At 48.1% G+C, this 17586-nt stretch overlaps 1 protein-coding gene across 2 annotated transcripts in view; it reads left to right on the top strand.

The window, feature by feature from the left end:
- LOC103895674 (gamma-aminobutyric acid receptor subunit beta-4) overlaps positions 1 to 17586 on the top strand; it is a 79615-nt gene that overhangs the window by 50395 nt on the left and 11634 nt on the right. For both annotated transcript variants that reach the window (XM_009275353.2, XM_009275352.2), the window contains exon 4: positions 5138 to 5358. In XM_009275353.2, the coding sequence (XP_009273628.1) occupies positions 5138 to 5358 (221 nt within the window). The remainder of the gene's footprint in view (positions 1 to 5137; positions 5359 to 17586) is intronic.

Raw genomic sequence — 17586 nt, 5'->3', positions numbered from 1 at the left:
TGAGGGGTCTGGAGAACAAGTCTTGTGAGGAGCGGCTGAGGGACCTGGGGTTGTTTAGCCTGGAGAAAAGGAGGCTGAGGGGAGACCTCATCGCTCTCTACAACTACCTGGAAGGAGGTTGTAGCGAGGTGGGTGTTGGTCTTTTCTCCGAAGTAACAAGTGATAGGACGAGAGGAAATGGCCTCAAGTTGCCAGGGGAGGTTTAGATTGGATGTAAGGAAAAACTTCTTTACTGAGTGGTTAAACATTGGAACAGGCTGCCCAGGGAAGTGGTTGAGTCCCCATCCCTGGAAGTATTTAAAAGACGAGTAGATGAGGTGCTTCGGGACATGGTTTAGTGGGCATGGTGGTGTTGGGTCGATGGTTGGACTCGATGATCTTAGAGGTCTTTTCCAACCTCAGTGATTCTATGATTCTATGTGAGGCCCTCAAGTAAGCTACTTTTCCTCCTCTGGGGCTTTTGTGGGCCTCTAAGTGAGCTGTCCTCTTTCCTTGCAGGGAGGCACCTCTGCAACACGAGTTTCTGCTGGCTCCATGTGTTGCTCTCACCTCTGTTTTGTGTGTGTCACATGCAGTAAGGAGGAGAGAAAAAGAGAGCAAAGCCTTTGCAAAACTGGGAGCGAGTGAGGCAAGGGGGCCTGAGACTGACAGATTGCAAGGAGCTGCTCGACAGAGCAGACTGAATGGAGGCATGTGGAGGGGGGGATCCCATGGGGATGGTCACACTAGGCAGCTTTCCAGCAGGCTCAGGTGCCATCTCAGCTTCGTGAGGGGCTGAAGGGGAGCTGTGGTGCTGAGTGCGGTCCTGCACACAGCTGGGCCATGAGGTCTGCCTTGCAAGGCAGGGAGGGCAGCATAGGAGTACTGCGGTAAATAAAAGGGCTGGAAGCTGCACTGGAGCTGTGCAGCTTGTGAGCTACTGGGTACTGGACTTCTGGGACAAACCAAGGGATCTGGCCACCCCTGGGCTAGCAGAGATGGAGGAGAGAGGAACAGCTTGTTTCAAAACATACAAGCTCTTTTGGCATAAGGGGTATATGGTTTGTAGATTAGTGAGACTCGGCAGGGCTCATCTGGGTCTGAAACAGGCTTTCCCCTTGCCAGCGCTGTTGACTACAGTGTTTCAGCTTCCCACAGTGGGATGCTGGTCAGGGTAGGTACAGGCTGACATAGCCAATTAAGCTACAGTAGCAAAGCCTAGCTAGAGAAAGTTTGTAGGTATCTTTGGAAAGTTTGCTTTTCCAGGGGGTGGAAAACAGAGGACCAGGTGGAGGTACATAACTTCTGGTCATGTCCACCTTTCAGAAGCCCCCTTTCCCTTGTCCCAGCCTGTGTTTTTTAAAAACTGAAATCTAAGTTCACACTGAACAACTTCCAAAGGTCTTTGCAGTGCAACCTGCACGGAGCTTCTGATGAGGTGTGATATCTCCCTTCCTCTCACGCTTGCCTCTCCTCCCCCAGTAGCCACCAAATGAAGCAGGAGGTTACACAGGGTGGCCTGGCACATGCATGCTTCCTCCAGTGTGGGTCCTACCTTTTCTCCCCAATGCAGTAGGTGTATCTGGCAGAGTAAGATGGGAGCTCTCTGCAAAGCTCTCCCATCCTTGCCACACCAGTGACTGGCCTTGGCCAGACTCTGGCCCTGGATGAGCATTTTATGGTCCTCCAGAAAGACCCAGTGGAATCTATAACAGGAAATTTGGAAACATTTTTGTTGCTACTGGAGCTGCACTGGTGCAGTGCAGAGAGGGTCTAGGCTGCTAGTTTAGAGGCAAGTGGAAAGTCATATTTCCCTGCACCACCTGCTTGCTCCTCCAGCAGCAGCAGCAGTATAGAAAGCTGCTTACTGGGTACGCATGCACAGAGAAAGCCCCTTTGCTTATACCTAACACAGGTGGCAGGGAAATTCAGCTGTGTTGTCCCACTAAAGTGCTTCAGTGGTGAGCTGGAAGGAAAAGCTGGAGGGGTGCATGGGCTCCAGGTGTGTTTGGTTTTGAAGGTCTTCACTGAGCCTGGTAAATGGGCCAACTTTCTATCTGCTGGTGATGCTGGGAAACCCAGCTTGTATATCTGTGGCAGTAGGCTTGTGAATGTCACTGGTTACTGGGTGGTTTGGGAAAGCCTCATGTTAGCCCAATGACAGATAAAACCCTACAACAAAGGGAATGTCGTTCAAGACTTGGAGGAAAATCAGGCTTATTACTTCTGATTCCTGAACTTAGGAACCACTGCATGCATTGCCTCCATCTGGCCATTCTGCTTCTGCAGAACGATGTCACCCTTGGTCATTATTTTATCTGCCTCTGAAAGGAAGGCTATGATTAAGATCTCATCAGCTCTGGAGCCTGGCCAGGTGGTGATGCTAGGGTGTCATGCAGGTACTTCATAATTGTCTGACCAGACTATGGGGTATAAAGGGGAAGGCAAACTCACTGCTTTCTCCCCTGAGTACTGGTCCCTCTCACTTGCTGTAGTGGGCCATATCAGTGCTTCCTCCAGCCCCCTGGTCTGTGCCCTGCCTTCTCCCAGGGGCCTGAAGGCAGAGCATCTCTCTTCCCCATAGCTCAGTGCTGTGCCCATCAGTATGTCAGCACCACCTGTCCTCCTGGGGAGGACCAACCTCTGTGGGGTGGACACTTGTCCTGCTCTTTTCCTTCTGCCCAGAAATCCTGCCCACTGTTCAACGATGTGATGGGGTAGGGAAAGCAGGAGAATGAGAAGTGGAGCACAGGAATCAGCAGAGAGAGGGGCTGAGGGAAACCTCAGGCACTAGATGAACCATGTTTATCAAGTGCTCTAGACTTCCATGATGCTGCCCAAAGAAATCTATTGTGCCAAGAAACCCAGGAAGATTGGAGAACAGAGCTCAGCCCAGGGCTGGGCTGGCTGTTCTTCCCCAGAAAGGTCTCTGCACTTGAAGAACATCATCAGCCTGATGGCTAGGGTGTAGGCTTTTATTTCTGCACCCTTCTGAGTTTGTTCCTATCAATCCTGGAAATACAGAAGATGTGTTTAGAAGGTCTATCTCTTCAGTGCTAACAACTGTTCACTTTGTAAGCAGCTTGCCCTTTTTAACTTCTGGAAATCAGTGCCACCTCTTGTCTGCTGCTTGAAGGCTGGCAGGAGCTTGCAATGACAGCAGAGTGGCCTGGTTAGGGGTGAGGTGTTGCAGGACTCTGTCAAGGTTTAGGAAAATGCAGGTCAGTGAAACAGCTTGCCCAGATGTGTGGGTGGAATTCTCAAAGGGGGGAGAATGGAAATGATGCCTCTGTAGCCATTTCCCACAGGCAAGGCAAGAGTCTGTTACCAAGGAGGGTAAGAGGCTCCAGGAACTCAGGCACTGTGCTCCTCTATGCTCTCACTGCAATGCAGGTCCAAACACCCTGGGAGGGGTACTGGGGAGAACATTTTCCTTTGCAAGGTCTTGACCAAAATGAAAATGTTTGTGCCCCTGAGAGATGGACTGTGAGGTTTCTGAGGCAGGAGTTTAGCAGTCCTTTAAAAAGCAAAGCAAAACAGTTTCTTGGCCAGAAAGCTGTCACTGTGTTTTTGTTCTTTTCAATATAACACAGAAAGTGACAGATATAGCTTTTGTATCCAGTCTACACCACAGATTTACTCTGTGACCTTTCAGATATGAATGTGGATCTAGATTTCTGAATCATAGTTAGATACCCGAAAGCTGGCATACCCATAATGTGGGATTATTTGAGCTTGTTTTCAGAGGTGCTAATCAAACCTGACTTCGAGTGAAGTCAGTGGGAGAAGACAGGCAGGCAAGCAGGATGCCTCTGTGCTCAGCCCAGATGTTAGTGCATTAGCAAGGTCCTCACCAGCCCCTTGCACAGAGCTGAAATTTGCAGAGCAGAAATGCAGATCTGTGTGGTCAGGAGGATTCCTGTGGCACTGTAGGTATCTACTTGGGAAAAGAAAATGCGTCTCTGGCTCCACCTGTTCTAGATCATCTGCATGCACTTGCAGAAATGCTTTTTATTTAAGGACTTCTGAAAAATCACTGACTTCTGTAAGGCCACTGTCAGCAAGACTTGTGCCCACTTCCTAATCAACGTCCTGTTATTTTAATGCTAGCTGTTTTACCCCCAAAAAATCTTAGCTCCTAGCCTATTTAAGACCTGTTGTGAGAATGTTTTCTGTCATTTGTGTGTACAAGACCCCTTCCTGTACTATTCCCTTTCCTGAGAAGAAATAACTGTTCTTCTAATATGGCACCACAAAATTGTGTCTCTGAACAAGCTTATCTGGAGCCTCTGGATCTCCCCTGGATGTGCTGTTACTGTCCAGCAACTGGTATGGTTTCTGCAGAGCTACAGCTGTGGGCCACCAAACAGCTCTCCCTGCCCTCTATAACATTCTTGTCTTTAGCAGCAGTTTTGTCAACTTTTTACTATTGAACAGGAGAGGAGCAGGAGATATGTATGGCACTGTGCTAGCTGGGGATGGTTAGGGAACTGCCTCTTTACTAGTGGATCGTGCTCCACTGGTGACAGATTTCCTCCACATATGTCCCTTCCTGAGAATCGCAACGAACTCCCAACTTAGCTCCTATAACAAGGCAAGTGCTAATAGCTTGTCACAGCTGGCCTGGGTTGACTTTGAAACCTTGGCCTCGAGGTGAGATTCTCCATGTGCCCTTGGGAATCTCCTGAGTTTCTGCTCAAAATAAAATTGGCTTTTAGCAACTGCGTGGTAACAAGCAGTGGCTGAGCGTGACTGTATTGTGTCCAGACACCTTTATGTGACTTTATTGGGAGATCAATCCTTGAAGTCTTTGGTGTGGTGTAGCCCACTGTTGGTTGACATCCTTTAGTGCTATCGTAGTCCTAACTACCACTAGTTTTGCAGCCAAACTCTAAGCAGGCTGGGACAACATGAGTGAGGATGCAGTTTTGTTTGATTGGAGTCATGTAATGTCATTTTGTCCCCTACAAAGCTCAGAATTTTTTCCATTTTCCCAGAACAAAGCACAGTCCCCCCAGCTGGTGGAGGTGCAGAAACAAACATTTGGGTGCCAAGGAATTTGGAGACCCACCAGAGGTCTTGGCAGTGACAGTAGTGAAGGGACTGAATTATGTCCCTACCCTGGAGCCAGGCTGACGTTTGCATGTTTCTCTCCCAGGACTATACCATCACCATGTACTTCCAGCAGAGCTGGCGGGACAAACGCCTGGCATATAACGACCTTCCTCTCAACCTGACCCTGGACAACCGGGTGGCTGACCAGTTGTGGCTGCCTGACACTTATTTCCTGAATGACAAGAAGTCCTTTCTGCATGGGGTGACGGTGAAGAATCGCATGATTCGGCTCCATCCTGATGGGACTGTCCTGTATGGCCTGAGGTAAGTCTAAGGGGAATCTTTGTTGGTTGCAGTCGAGAATGACATCTCATCTAAACTTCCCCCATTTCCAAAGATATTCTGGTAAGGCAAAGACCCAAAAGATACTCAAGTGTTGCACAGTTTTAAGTATTTTTTCTTTCTCCAAGCTGGAAATGATTGTTTCCTTCAGCGCTCCAAAGTTTCCTGCGCTGCTATAGACAAATGTTGGAGATAGGAAAAGTCTGCTCTGAGCGTTTCAGGTCACTGTCATTCATGTTGCATAACTTCCATTTGAAACACCCATTTTCAGTTGCTTATAATCTTCTGCAAGTTTGGCCTATGGATATGAGACTTCGTTACTCTTGTATCTAAGGCTGAATTTCTGTAGCATTTGAGTCAGATCACTTTAGTAATTTTTGAGTATGAGATAGGAGACATGTTTTAGTGCTGTCAAAAAATCTCTTTACCAGAGCAATTCTGAAGATTGAGGCTTGAAAGTTGATATCTAGTAGGGGAATGGTCCTGAGTGAGGAGGCTTTTTGTGGTGTCTGGAATAAGTTAACATAGGCAAGTCCACAGCCTTTGAAAGTGCTGTGCTTGTGTGCAGTGGAGGTGGCAAAGGTTGGCCTTACTGTATTATCTGGATATGTGGAGATGCTAGGGTAGGTAAGAAAGTTAAATGGAGGGGGCAGAGGGCTAAAAGGGGAGTTTGCAGCTATTGGTAAGACTGCAGGTTTTGGATGCTGTAGCTGAAATCTAGGCAATGATTTTCCCAACCCTGTATTTGTCTGCTTTGAGCTTTTCTCCTAGGGTTTTTTTTTTTCCTTCTTGACTACCAAAATTCACAGCTGGCTTTTTAGACCTGCCTCCACATTCACAAATGATTGTGATAGCAGCTCTGGGCTTACGTCCCAGTGCAGCAAAGGGGGAGGAAAGACCTTTCTCCTTCAAAGAGGGTACACCCACACTTCCCATTTACAGTATCAGTTCCTCTGCTGTTTCATGTTTTGTGGCAAAGTCTGACTTTTTATGATTTTTTTTCCTCCTCTTTAAGTAGCAGGGGTGTTTTGGGGAGGGTAAGGCTGGGTGTAGGCATAGCAAAGTAGGAGGCTGCCAGGGGCATCATCCTGCCATGGCAGCAAGGTGGCTGTTCCCAGTGCTTTGCCTATGGCAGAGCCCTGGGAAGCCAAAAGAGCAGCAGTCACTGCTGGTGCTGAGGGACAGGCTGTGGTACATGGGGTGATGTATGTACTACTTTTTCCTTCCAGTTAGTGGGTGTCTCTTGCTCCAGGCCCAGAGACAGCAAAAGGTGCAACAAGCCCAACTGTGTGACTCTCTTCCAGTTATGCCTCTCCCTTCCCGGGACAGGTACATCCATCTCTCTACCTTGGGCCAGTGATGTTGTTTGGCTGATACTGCAAGGAAGCCCTGAGCCAGCTTTACTGACAGAAAGATTGCAGCTTTCCCACAGCTGACTACCCCAATTTTCCTCATTGTGTTAAAACAAGAGTGAAAGCTAGGCAAGAAGATGCTTTGACTTGGGGTAGGTAGGAGCATAAATTCAGCCTGTTGGAAAGGAGGGGGCAAAGCGTGTTGTTAAGCTCAGGCTGCTCTTTGCTGCTGAGCCAGCCCACCTGAGCATAGAGCTGCCTCCCCCAGGCTGGTGAGAAATCTTTGCACACACCTGCACAGCAAAAGAAGCAGAAATGCTGGTATATTTTTATGAGCTGCCATTTAGTCAGCTCAAATAATGAGCAGTGTGAACCCTGCAGCACAGGTGACAGGCAGTGGAAGTCCTTGGAGGGTTTGCACTCGAGCTGGCTCAGGCTGGGACACTGCACAAGCACCTCCTGCACTGCCCCTTCCCTTCCCCTCCTGTGGGGCCCAGAAGCTCGGGAAACGAGCTCTGCTCCCTCATGTGACCTGTGTAAATGGTGAGATGAGGAAAATTGCATCCAGGCCAAAAGAAAGAAAACGGCAGCTGTTTGCCCCTGTTATTTCCAGGGCCATAGTAAGAGCTGCCTGTGTTGTTTTAACTTTTGGCTGGTTTTCCTGGAAGCTGCTCTCTTGTCCCTGGAGAAAAAGGCAATTGCAAAAACAAAGCACTGAGCAGCTGTGGCTCCTGTTCCCGAACTGTACCTCAGGTCAGGATGGCTGGCTTTTACTATCCTGAAAACACAGGAGTTTTGGGGGACAAGCCAGGTGCCCTGAATGCTTGAAGTCCCTCTAGCTTTATTCATAGTGATATGGGCAATGTTTTCTTTAGGGCTGCTTTCTGTACTGACTCCTGCACCTGCAATTTTGCTGACAACAGAAGTGCTAGGTGCAGTTTTGCAGGTGCAAATAACTGCGATCCTATTCAAAAATACATAACCACGTGCACAGCAGGTGTAAGCAGGTAAGAAAACAGTCATTGAATATTCACCTGTGTTCCCTTTATCTTTGTAAAAATGCACCCATGCTTGTCCTGCAAACAAGAAGAAAAGTGCAGGTCCTCCCTGTGTTTTGAAGCCTGTTCTTGTCTTTTCCTGCATTTTTTGGAATGGTTCATAAAATGGAGTTGCCCTGATGGAAGAAGGCCAAAGGAGGCAATTTCTGTTTCTTTTCCTTTGTTTGCCTGTTTGTTTTTCCCTGAGCGAGATACCACAGCTCTGCTCTGTCTCCTGCTACCTTTTCACCAGTCACTTCCCCCTCCTTTGAGCTGATCCTGTAGCAAAGTGACTCAATCATGCTATTTGTAGCATAACAGTCATTTTTCTTTCCAGCAGTCTCTGATGTCAGAGACCAGGGAGGATGACACCCTGGCAGGCCCCTGCCTTCAGCAAGTGTTCAAGTGACTGGCAGAATCAGGCTCAAGTGCTGGATCAGACCCCAAGGTCCAAGATAGCTCACACAGAAGTCAATGCATATTTTGTTTCTGACTTCAGTGAGAACAAGATCAGGCTTCAGATAACTTGTTTGCATGAGTAAATGAAGCCCTTTATTCCTCTGCTCCACTCCATTGTGAAAGTTGTGTGTCAGAAAAGCATATGCTTGTTTTTGGTAGAATTAGCAAATTAGTGGATGAAGGGAGTGCAGCAGATGTAATATAGCTACATCTTAGGAAAGCATTTGATACAAAAGCTTAGTCCAAAATTAATTCACACTGGGCTCAGATTAAAAGCTGGTTGCCAGGTCTCCAACAAAAGGAATGCATAAACAGCAGCGGGCTGCGCCGGGGTGGCGATGCTGGGCTGCTGCGGGGCTTGAGTCAGGACTGGTGTTCCCTACCCCCTTCCCCAACGAGTAAGCAGATGGCATAAATCCCAGAAGGCCAAATGGGGGCCTGGAGCCCAGATGCAGCCCAGAGGGCACTCTTATCTCTGCAAACATGATGCGGGATGTGTGGTCCGGAGTGGGAGGATGCAAACCTGCAGAGCTGACAGGGTTTTTAGGAGGTGTAACCTGGCATGATGGTGCTTGAACTTGCCTGGCCCGCAAACACCCTGCAGGAATTAAAAGTGCCTGTGAAGCATAGGAGAGCTGGTTACCTGTGGCATGCAGCAGGAAAGTGCTAAAATGATGTGGAAAGTCTGCAATATGAAGGGAGGCTTGAAGGAGCTACTCACAAAGCAATCAGCTATTGGATAGTGGAGGGAGGTAGATAAAATAGTGAGGAAGAGCTGGATAGTACTGGCTGAATTCAATATATTTTTCCTCCTAATGGCTTTTTGTCAGAAATTGCATGGGTTTCATCAAATTTTAAACAAAAAATTAGGGAGAAATTTTTCATTTAAGAAAAAGCATTTCAGAGAATGTTGATGTTTCGCTCCTAATTTTATGTAGAAAATTTTTCACTTATGTCAATATTTCCCTCCCTATTTCAAGATGCTTTACTGCCACTACTGACATTTGAGAGCAACATAGAGAATCATCAAAGGCTTTCTCTGGACCTCCAGAGACTATCTAGTCCACCCCTGCCACAATATTCAATAAGCTTTACATTATCACATACAAGCTATACATTATAGTCTGAGATTTTTATTTCCTTTTCTAGACCATGTAGCATCCATTTGGTAGTGAAACAAGTTGACACCTGTCAAATGCTGATGTCATCAGTATTTTGCTATCTGTTTTCAGAGACCTAAAAATAGAAACAACTGTAACAATGCTGAAATTCTCATATGGTAATTTGAAATCATATTTGAAACCAGCTTGAAAACATCCTTCAGGGAAATCTTGAAGCTATTCGATTTCATTCTAATTAGGGACAAAACCGGATTCCAGCCAAACAGGTGCTTTGAGAAGCCCAGACTGCATCTCTGAGCTCACAGGGGGAGCGGGTGGGCTAGGATGCTGGGAAGCAGGCGTGAAGCTGGGTGGACAGCAAGCGAGATGCAGTGCCTGGCTGGCGAGGAGCCCAGGCAATGTAAACTGAGCAACTGAAAAACTGCAGAGGAATTTGATGACGGAGACTAAATCCTGTGCAGAGAGAATGAGGGATCTCCTCCTGCGAAGGTGGTAGTGGTGGTGGGGAGCATGTGCATGTGTTTTGTGGGTTTTTTATTTCTGTCCCTGATAGTCACTGCAATGAGGTGTGTTTTAGAGATGAGGCAGTTTGGATGCATGCAAAGGTGTCAAGGTGTAGCGGGGCTCTGAGCCCAGCGAGTGCTCTCCTGGGGAAGCAGACCCCTGCTCTCATTATTGTAAATACCTGTTCAGTGCTTAAAGCAAGAGGGAAAGAATTTTCATACTTCAAACAACTCAAAATTTGCAGTTTTAAACTGAGAGAAGCTGGGCATATCTGCTTTGGCAGCAGTTAATTTCTGCTTTTCATGGGGGTAAGTTCCCATCAGTCAGCTGCTCCCTGCAAGGTAGCGGCTCCTGGGGGACATCAGCGCTCGCATTGCAGCAAGCTACTGCTGACCCGCTTGTAGACCAGACCTTGTTCCTGGGCAAGGCAGCAGCTAGAGCACCACTTCTAGTTCACCTTACATAGGGAAGCAACGCAGGTTAACAGACGTATGTCAAGCATCCCACCTGCTCACTCATCCAACACCAGGTATGCTGTCAGACCTCCCCATGCCATCCTGCTGTGCAGTGCCTCCAGGGCTGCCCTGCCTGCTCCCCATGGCTAGGGCTCTGCTGGAGCTCATCTTGGGGACTTCTTCATAGCTCCCATCTCCAACCTGCCTCTTGATCAGGACCCAGCCCTGTCTGTATTACATTTCCCAGGTCCCAGCCTGGGGTTATTGGGTTCTCCAGCTGGTAGAAAGGTTTCTCCTGCTCCTGTCTCACTTGAAGCCTGCTGTTTGCAGCCATGTCTTTGTTCTCTCCATGGGTGCTACTTGATTTCCTGCAGAGAAGATGGCCTGATGGGTTCAGACCGAGGAAGTTTTTTCTGTACTGAGACCACTGAGCAATTTTCTTCTCCCATCTCACAGGCCAGAAGGGAAGAAATCTGTGATTTTTGCTTCTCCTTCCCTCCCTGAAAGAGGAGGGAATTTCTAACGTTTCTCTGGAAATGTTAGAAATGATTCGGGCTCTACCCTGTCTCTAGTAGCTCTGCCTGCTCCCTCTGCAGGTTAGGCAAAGGCAACAGAAACCTCTCCTTTGGTAGCTTGGATGTAAAGAATTGGTCTTATGTCCATCCAGCTGGCCCCTTGGAGCTAGTCCTGCAGCCTTGTACTGCTCCCACCACGGAGCTCTGCTTTGGGCCAGCTCCTTAGCACAAAGATGTGGGGGTGGGAGAAGAGTTCGTTAGGTGGGTGATGGGAAATGAGAATTTAATTAGGAGTTCAGCTCCTCAGTTGAGGTTAAGGACAGATCCCCTTCTGCATTTTTGCCTCATAGGGTTGGGATGAGGGACTTAGCTGGAAACACTGGAAGGAATTTTAGTAATATGGAATTTCAGAATAATCTTAGAAGCTGTGGAAGAAATTTGAGCTCACTAAAACAGGATAAAGCAGCAAGCCAGAGCTGCTTCTCCATCCTTAATGTTGCAAGAACAGAGGCAAGCATCATCAGGGCCTGGCTGGAATTGCTGCCTGTGCTACATCTCCTATAAGTCTGACCTGTTTATTAGCAAAAATAGAGGTCAAGAAGTATCCACAAACAGGTGATTCCCACTGTCTCCTCACAGATCACTGAAACAGCTTGCATACCCTGAACCCCCGGCTCACCCTGGCAGCACCTCTTAGTCTTCCTGCTTATCCTATCCCAGCCACCAGTCTGAGCCCATCCCTGGTCCCTGTCTATTCTTTGCCAAATCCCACAGGTTTAAGTCATGGGTTACTGTTTTATTAATTCAACTTCATCCCAGCCTGATGCTGTTGAAGGAAGAGGCCTCCTGCTCCATTAAGTGCAGGTCACTGTTGTCTGAAGCAACTGTAACAAATTAATCTCTTTTTAAACATGTTCCACTTGGGTCTCTCTTGTCCCCCAATCCAGTTGACAACTTGCCAGATGCACAGCGCATTTGGAATAGAATAAAGAGGCAGAAAAACAAAACCTTGCAGCCAAGGCAACTCTGCTTTGTACTCTCCCAGGGTGGAAAAATGGTTGATTTAGATGGCTGGTACCCCGACTACTGGTTTAGACAAGCTTTTCTTTTCTCCCCCATCTGAGTGCAGTGCACACTGTTATTTATCAAAGGATGCCTATGCAAGCATAGATACTTTTGGAAACAGAGTGACCTTAGCAGGATTGTGCCAAGGCTTATGGAGTCAGTTTTAGGCAAACAGACACAAGGGGAACATATTCCATATCCTTGCCTTGCTCTTGGTTCTAACATGACCTCCAGGAGTTTGCAAAGATCAGGCTGTGTTAAAAGAATGGCAAAATTCACCACGGGTTTATAAATCCCTCCAGGCCCTTCGAAGTTTGTGCTTACTGCCAGGCAGAAGGTGACATTTGCCAGCATGTTTTTATGACTGACTTTGAGAATGTACAGAGTAAAAATTCAATTTTGTTTTTTTCCCATGTTCAGCAAAACAGCAATTTTGCCTGCCTCTCTACTCTTAGTCACCAGAATTCTCTTACAAGTCTAGCTTGCCCTGTGGGGTGAGCCTGCACAAGTCCTGCGAAACCCAAGTTGTTTCCGTCCATTCTCCTTATTGTTTCAAACTGCTCTGAGCTTTGGGAGTCTGTATCCCGGGGGGACAGAAGCATCTTCAGCTTCTCGGGAGACCTGAAATCCAAAAAGTTGCAATCAGCAACTTAAAAAAATGTTTATCTTTTGCTGTGAGAATGTTTGTGCTAGTCCCTGCATAATGACACTTAATCCATACCTGCAAAATAGGGTAAGCGCCTGAACTGCTGGTTCTGTTTCCCCTTGAATTAGGAAGGCAATGGTGGGGGCACTTGTGTTATACACCTCCTATACTCATCCATACTGAATTTTAGGCATCATCCTTTCAAAGCCAAAGGTATCAGGGAACATTCCTGGGCACTGGACATCAGTGGTCTACATAGTCAGTTTGTTTCCTGATTTTGATCTGTGTCCATGAACAGTCTCTTGGGCATTTCCCAGTTAGAGCACAGCAGAGGCTGGTGACCATTCTCAATAGGTATTTTGCATGCAGCCAGACCCTTTTTCTGGAGGGTAAGAATTCAAGTATAGACAAAGGCTGTTCCATACCAATTCACATTGGCCCCAGAAACCAGTGCCAGGCATGTTTAGTTTGCTGGTATAGACACAGTTATGATGCAGACAGTGCAGCAGTTTATTTTGTAAGGATGAACTTAAGGGGAAAGGGACCCCACTTGCTTTAGGAACCCCTGAAAGGTAATAGCCTTCCCATCTCTCCCACCCAGTCCTCCTTAGAGAGTCTGGACCTGCTCCTTTTGAAATCAGATGGTATTTTGGGGAAGTAATTTTTTGTCCCTTACACTTGTAGCTGGTGAATTTGGTTTTCCCAACACATTGGAGATGATCTAGAGGATGAATGGATAGCTAACGGCATTCAGAGCTGAAGTTTGGCAGAGGGAGATCTGACTGAAGCAAGAGCTGAAAGGGCAGCTACCTTGGAGGCAGCCAGCAACAGGATAAGGAGGAGGTGGAAAGAAGACATTAAACTGCGGCAGGTTTTAATAGCAGGTCAGAGCTCTGTGCTGCTCTGTGTCTGTGTACTTATATAATCATTCTAAATAAGACAGAAGCAGCCATTAATAAGTAAACAGCGATGAGGAGGATCAGAGAGGGAATGAAATGGCTGGTGGCGTTCATGTCAGAGAACTGAAATATTTGTGGAGGGCTGATGGTTTGCAGAAAATTGAGCATTCCCTTTTGAGCTGCAGCTGTGGTGGGACAGTCCTCTGCTGCTGCTAGGTTCAGCTTGCAGAGCAGGCAGCGGTGGAGAGACAGCAGGGTGCGGTCGCATTACCCTTTCTGTGCCAGCATCTGCTTTGTCAATGCAAACTTCAGGTGGGCAGAGCTTTCCTCATTGTAACAAATAGAGAGCTAGCACCTACTCTGTGTGACTTAGAGCTTCATGGCTGCTTTTCTAGAGATGGTCTCTACCTCTCCTGGGGTTGAAAGATGCTGTCCAGAGCGAGGTATCCATGCTACTTTGGATTCTGCTTGGATCCACTGGGTGCTGGCAGAGAAGGGGTATTTCCATCAGCCCACAGCCTGCCAGAGCTGCTCGACATCCTGTAAATGCATATCCCTTTTTTCTTTTTTTTTGAGATGTATGGTGGTTTCTCCACAGCCCTGTCTCCCCCCAGATGAACTGTGTCCGCCTGCCAGCTGTGCAGTGGAGTAGCAGGGCAGTGAGGGCTTGGCTGCTTGATAGCATGACTGCCTACAAACCTCAGGAGAAACGATTAGGACAAGGGCATGAATTTTTTTTTGTGGGGAAGGAGGTGTAAAGGTTGTGACATGTGAGGGGGCTGACCTGGAGGCCCACGGGGTGGGCAGAGATTGAGGGAGGAAAGGGGAGCTGGAGATGGGGGGTGGTGGTGGTGGCCGGGCTTGGCGGCTGGAGGGAGTGGGACTGCTTCATTGAGCGCATTGTGCAAAGCGCAGGCAAGCCTCTCTCCTCTGATGGGCAGTGTCTTTGTGAATCGCCGTCAAAGCAGATGAAATTTCACACCACGCAAATTTTTGAATGTAAAAGGGGAGGGAGGTGGGTAGAGAAGCAGGACAGGAGGAGGGGGAGGGAGAAGATGCAGCCTGGCTGGGTGCCAGAGCCTCTTGCTAATGCCATGGGGAAGGTGGCATCCTTCCCCGGTGTTCCCTCCGGCCCCCGTGCTCCCTGCTCCCTTTCACTTTGATCGCATCTCCTGGAGGAAGCGCGCTCTGTCTAGAGCTGTTTACAGGGTGATGGTTTGTTCTCTGTCTCCTCATCTCCTTTCTTACAGAGTGAGTAGCCACTCCTCCTCTGCTTTCTGTCTTTTAACCTCTCGTTCTTCTCCAGCTCTCCTTCCCCAGGCTGCTTTACCCCTTGCTTCCTCTGATCCCTCTCCTCTGTTCCCTTACCGCAGTGGCCTCCTGTCCTGCACTATTTGCTCTCCTGTCTCTCATCTGCACTCCTGCCTCCCCCATCAGTGCTCATGCCGTCATCAGTCTTTGATCCTCTCCTCATTTTTCCACCTCTTTCCTTCCACCTTTATTGCCTCTTAACCCTGTTGAGACACCCAGGAGCTCCTTAGTGTCAATCCCCCCATCTATCTCTCCACCCAGTCCTCCCCATGCTGTCTTCTATGTGCCAAGGAAACACATCTCTTCACACAACAGCTCAGAGCACATCAAAGTCGTTTATACCCATCAAAGCATGGCCATCTGGACCACAGATGGCATGTGCTGTGACCCCACAAGGTTGCTGGGGTGCCTGAGTTTTGCTCCTGTTCCCCTTTGGCTGCGAGAGGTGAGTGGAGCCTCTCATCCCTTTATGAGTCCCACCGCCCATAGTACACAGCCACCAAAGGAGCTAGAGAAATCTCTCGTTGGCCTCTCTAGGATCAAGTGGATGTTGAGTCAGTCACAGAGGCCACAGGTGGACATTTCACCAACCATGGCAGGTGCTGTATAAAGCAATGACAAGGTTGTGATGCTGTGGGTCACCCGTGGACTTCAAGCAGGGTATGGCTGTTGTGGTTTAACCCTAGCCAGCAACTAAGCACCACACAGCTGCTCGCTCATTTCCCCCCAGTGGGATGGGGGAGAGAATCAGAAAAAATGTAAAACTCGTGGGTTGAGATAAAGACAATTTAATAGGACAGAAAAGGAAGAAAATAACACTAGTAATGGTAAAAGAATATACAAAACAAGTGATGTACAATGTAATTGCTCACCACCTGCTGACCGATGCCCAGCCAGTTCCTGAGCAGCGTCTGTGCCCCCTGGCCAACTCCCCCCAGTTGGTTTTTTTCCAGCATGATGTCATATGGTATGGAATATCCCTTTGGCCAGTTTGGGTCAGCTGTCCTGGCTGTGCCCCCTCCCAGCTTCTTGTGCACCTCCAGCCGCCTCGCTGGCAGGGGAGTATGAGAAGCTGAAAAGTCCTTGACTAGTGTAAGCACTGCTCAGCAACAACTAAACCATCAGTGTGCTATCAACATTATTCTCATCCTAAATCCAAAACACAGCACTATACCAGCTACTAGGAAGAAAATTAACTCCATCCCAGGCAAAACCAGGACAATGGCAAAGGGTGTCCAGGATGCTTTTTGAGATCTGAAGTCTAAAGAATTAAACAGCCCCTTCCTTTCTGGGATACCACTTGCTTTATCCCAAGTAGGGCTGGTTTATTAGATTTTAGGAAGCCCAGAGGCAGGACCTGAGCTGAACCTGGTGCCCCAGGCCAGCTACCCCTCACATCTTGTCATGGTGCAGGAGCCCCACATGCAGGTGGTCCTGTGGTGCTGGTGTCCCTGGGCTTGCTGGGTGCACCTCACTGTGAGTACGGCACCACAACTGAAATGCTCCAGACGAGCAAGTGGTTACAGCCCAGGATAGCCATGTGTGGCTGTGCTACCTCTGCTCTGAAAGCAGAACAAAACCTTTACCCTACATGGTCCAAATTCTCACCTGCCTGAGCAGCGTTACATGGGCAGATCACCAGGAGATTGGGACCTGCAGCCAACTGGGGTATCTGGAGGTTGCTGAACTATACAGTGTGGATACTGTATAATCCCTTTAATCAGAAGGAAAGAGAAATTATCTGACTTTTGAGGACAGATACCCTCTTAATCTTGTTTTTCTCCTTTCTGTCCTACCTGCCCTGAGGTGCTCTTCTTTTTGAATCAACAGGGCTAAATTCTGCCCTGATGTAAATCTCTGCTGATATAAATTGGTGCGATCTTGCAAAAAACATTGGAGTGGCTCTGGATTTATTCCGGCTGTTAGTGTGAGCAGGATTTGGCACATGGAGTGTGGTAGCCATAGCTCACTGTGTCGTGCTCTGCATTTCCAACCAGCACTGCAGGTGATAAGCAAATCCTGTTGAGAAGTGAGAGGGTCCCTCTCAAACCAGAAAAGGCTTCCCCTGGATGTCCTTTGTGTGACCAAGTTAGCCAGCCAGGCTGCAATTTTGGGATGGACACTGTGGAAAGGTTTTAGCCCCCAGGGTCCCACAAATGGAGTGGAAAATTTTCATTTAATACATTTTTGTATCTCACACTTTAGGGAAAACAGGAGAATGCATTTGTAACTGCTATTTCCCACGGGTGCAGTATAATATATACAGTATATGCCGTGTGCGGCATAGGGGGATGAGTCATACCCGTTCGTGACTCTTTGGTCTCAGTGCCTGGCCAGGATGGACTCTGCACCTGCCACTTTGGGCTTTCCTGGCAAGGTGTAGCTCCCCCTGGGCGTGCTTCGGATCTGCTCCTCCACAGTGGTCTCCTGTGCCCAGCTACCCTGGTCCAGAAGGATTAGGGTGGGAGAGGCATTGAGTTTCCAGCAGCCCTCCTAGAGATGCCAAACTGGGAGGCTGTAAAAGCAATACATGCAATCCCAAAGCCATGGTGATAATTTTTAAGTGGCGCCTGTCCTGTTATCCTTCTTCCCCTCTGAGCTTTCTCCTCCATCCCAACCGCATTACAGATAAAAGGGTTAAGAGCTCACTTGGGCCCCCTGCTCAGAGAGAGGGCAGTTGCAATGTTGTATCTAGACCCAGTGAGGATATATATAAATTCCCTCTGTCTCTTCGGAGCTATTTATAGCACGGCAGGCAGTGGCAAAGGCTCTCCTCAAGGCTTCATCTCCTACAAACAGTCTTCACAGACAGCAGAGAGATAAATTTAGCACACGAGATTTCTTAA

The sequence above is a fragment of the Aptenodytes forsteri genome, unplaced genomic scaffold, assembly GCF_000699145.1.
Source record: "Aptenodytes forsteri isolate BGI_AS27 unplaced genomic scaffold, ASM69914v1 Scaffold143, whole genome shotgun sequence".
Lineage (NCBI taxonomy): Eukaryota > Metazoa > Chordata > Aves > Sphenisciformes > Spheniscidae > Aptenodytes > Aptenodytes forsteri.
Note: the sequence above shows the minus strand (reverse complement) of the source record. Positions and strands in the feature narration are given on the sequence as shown.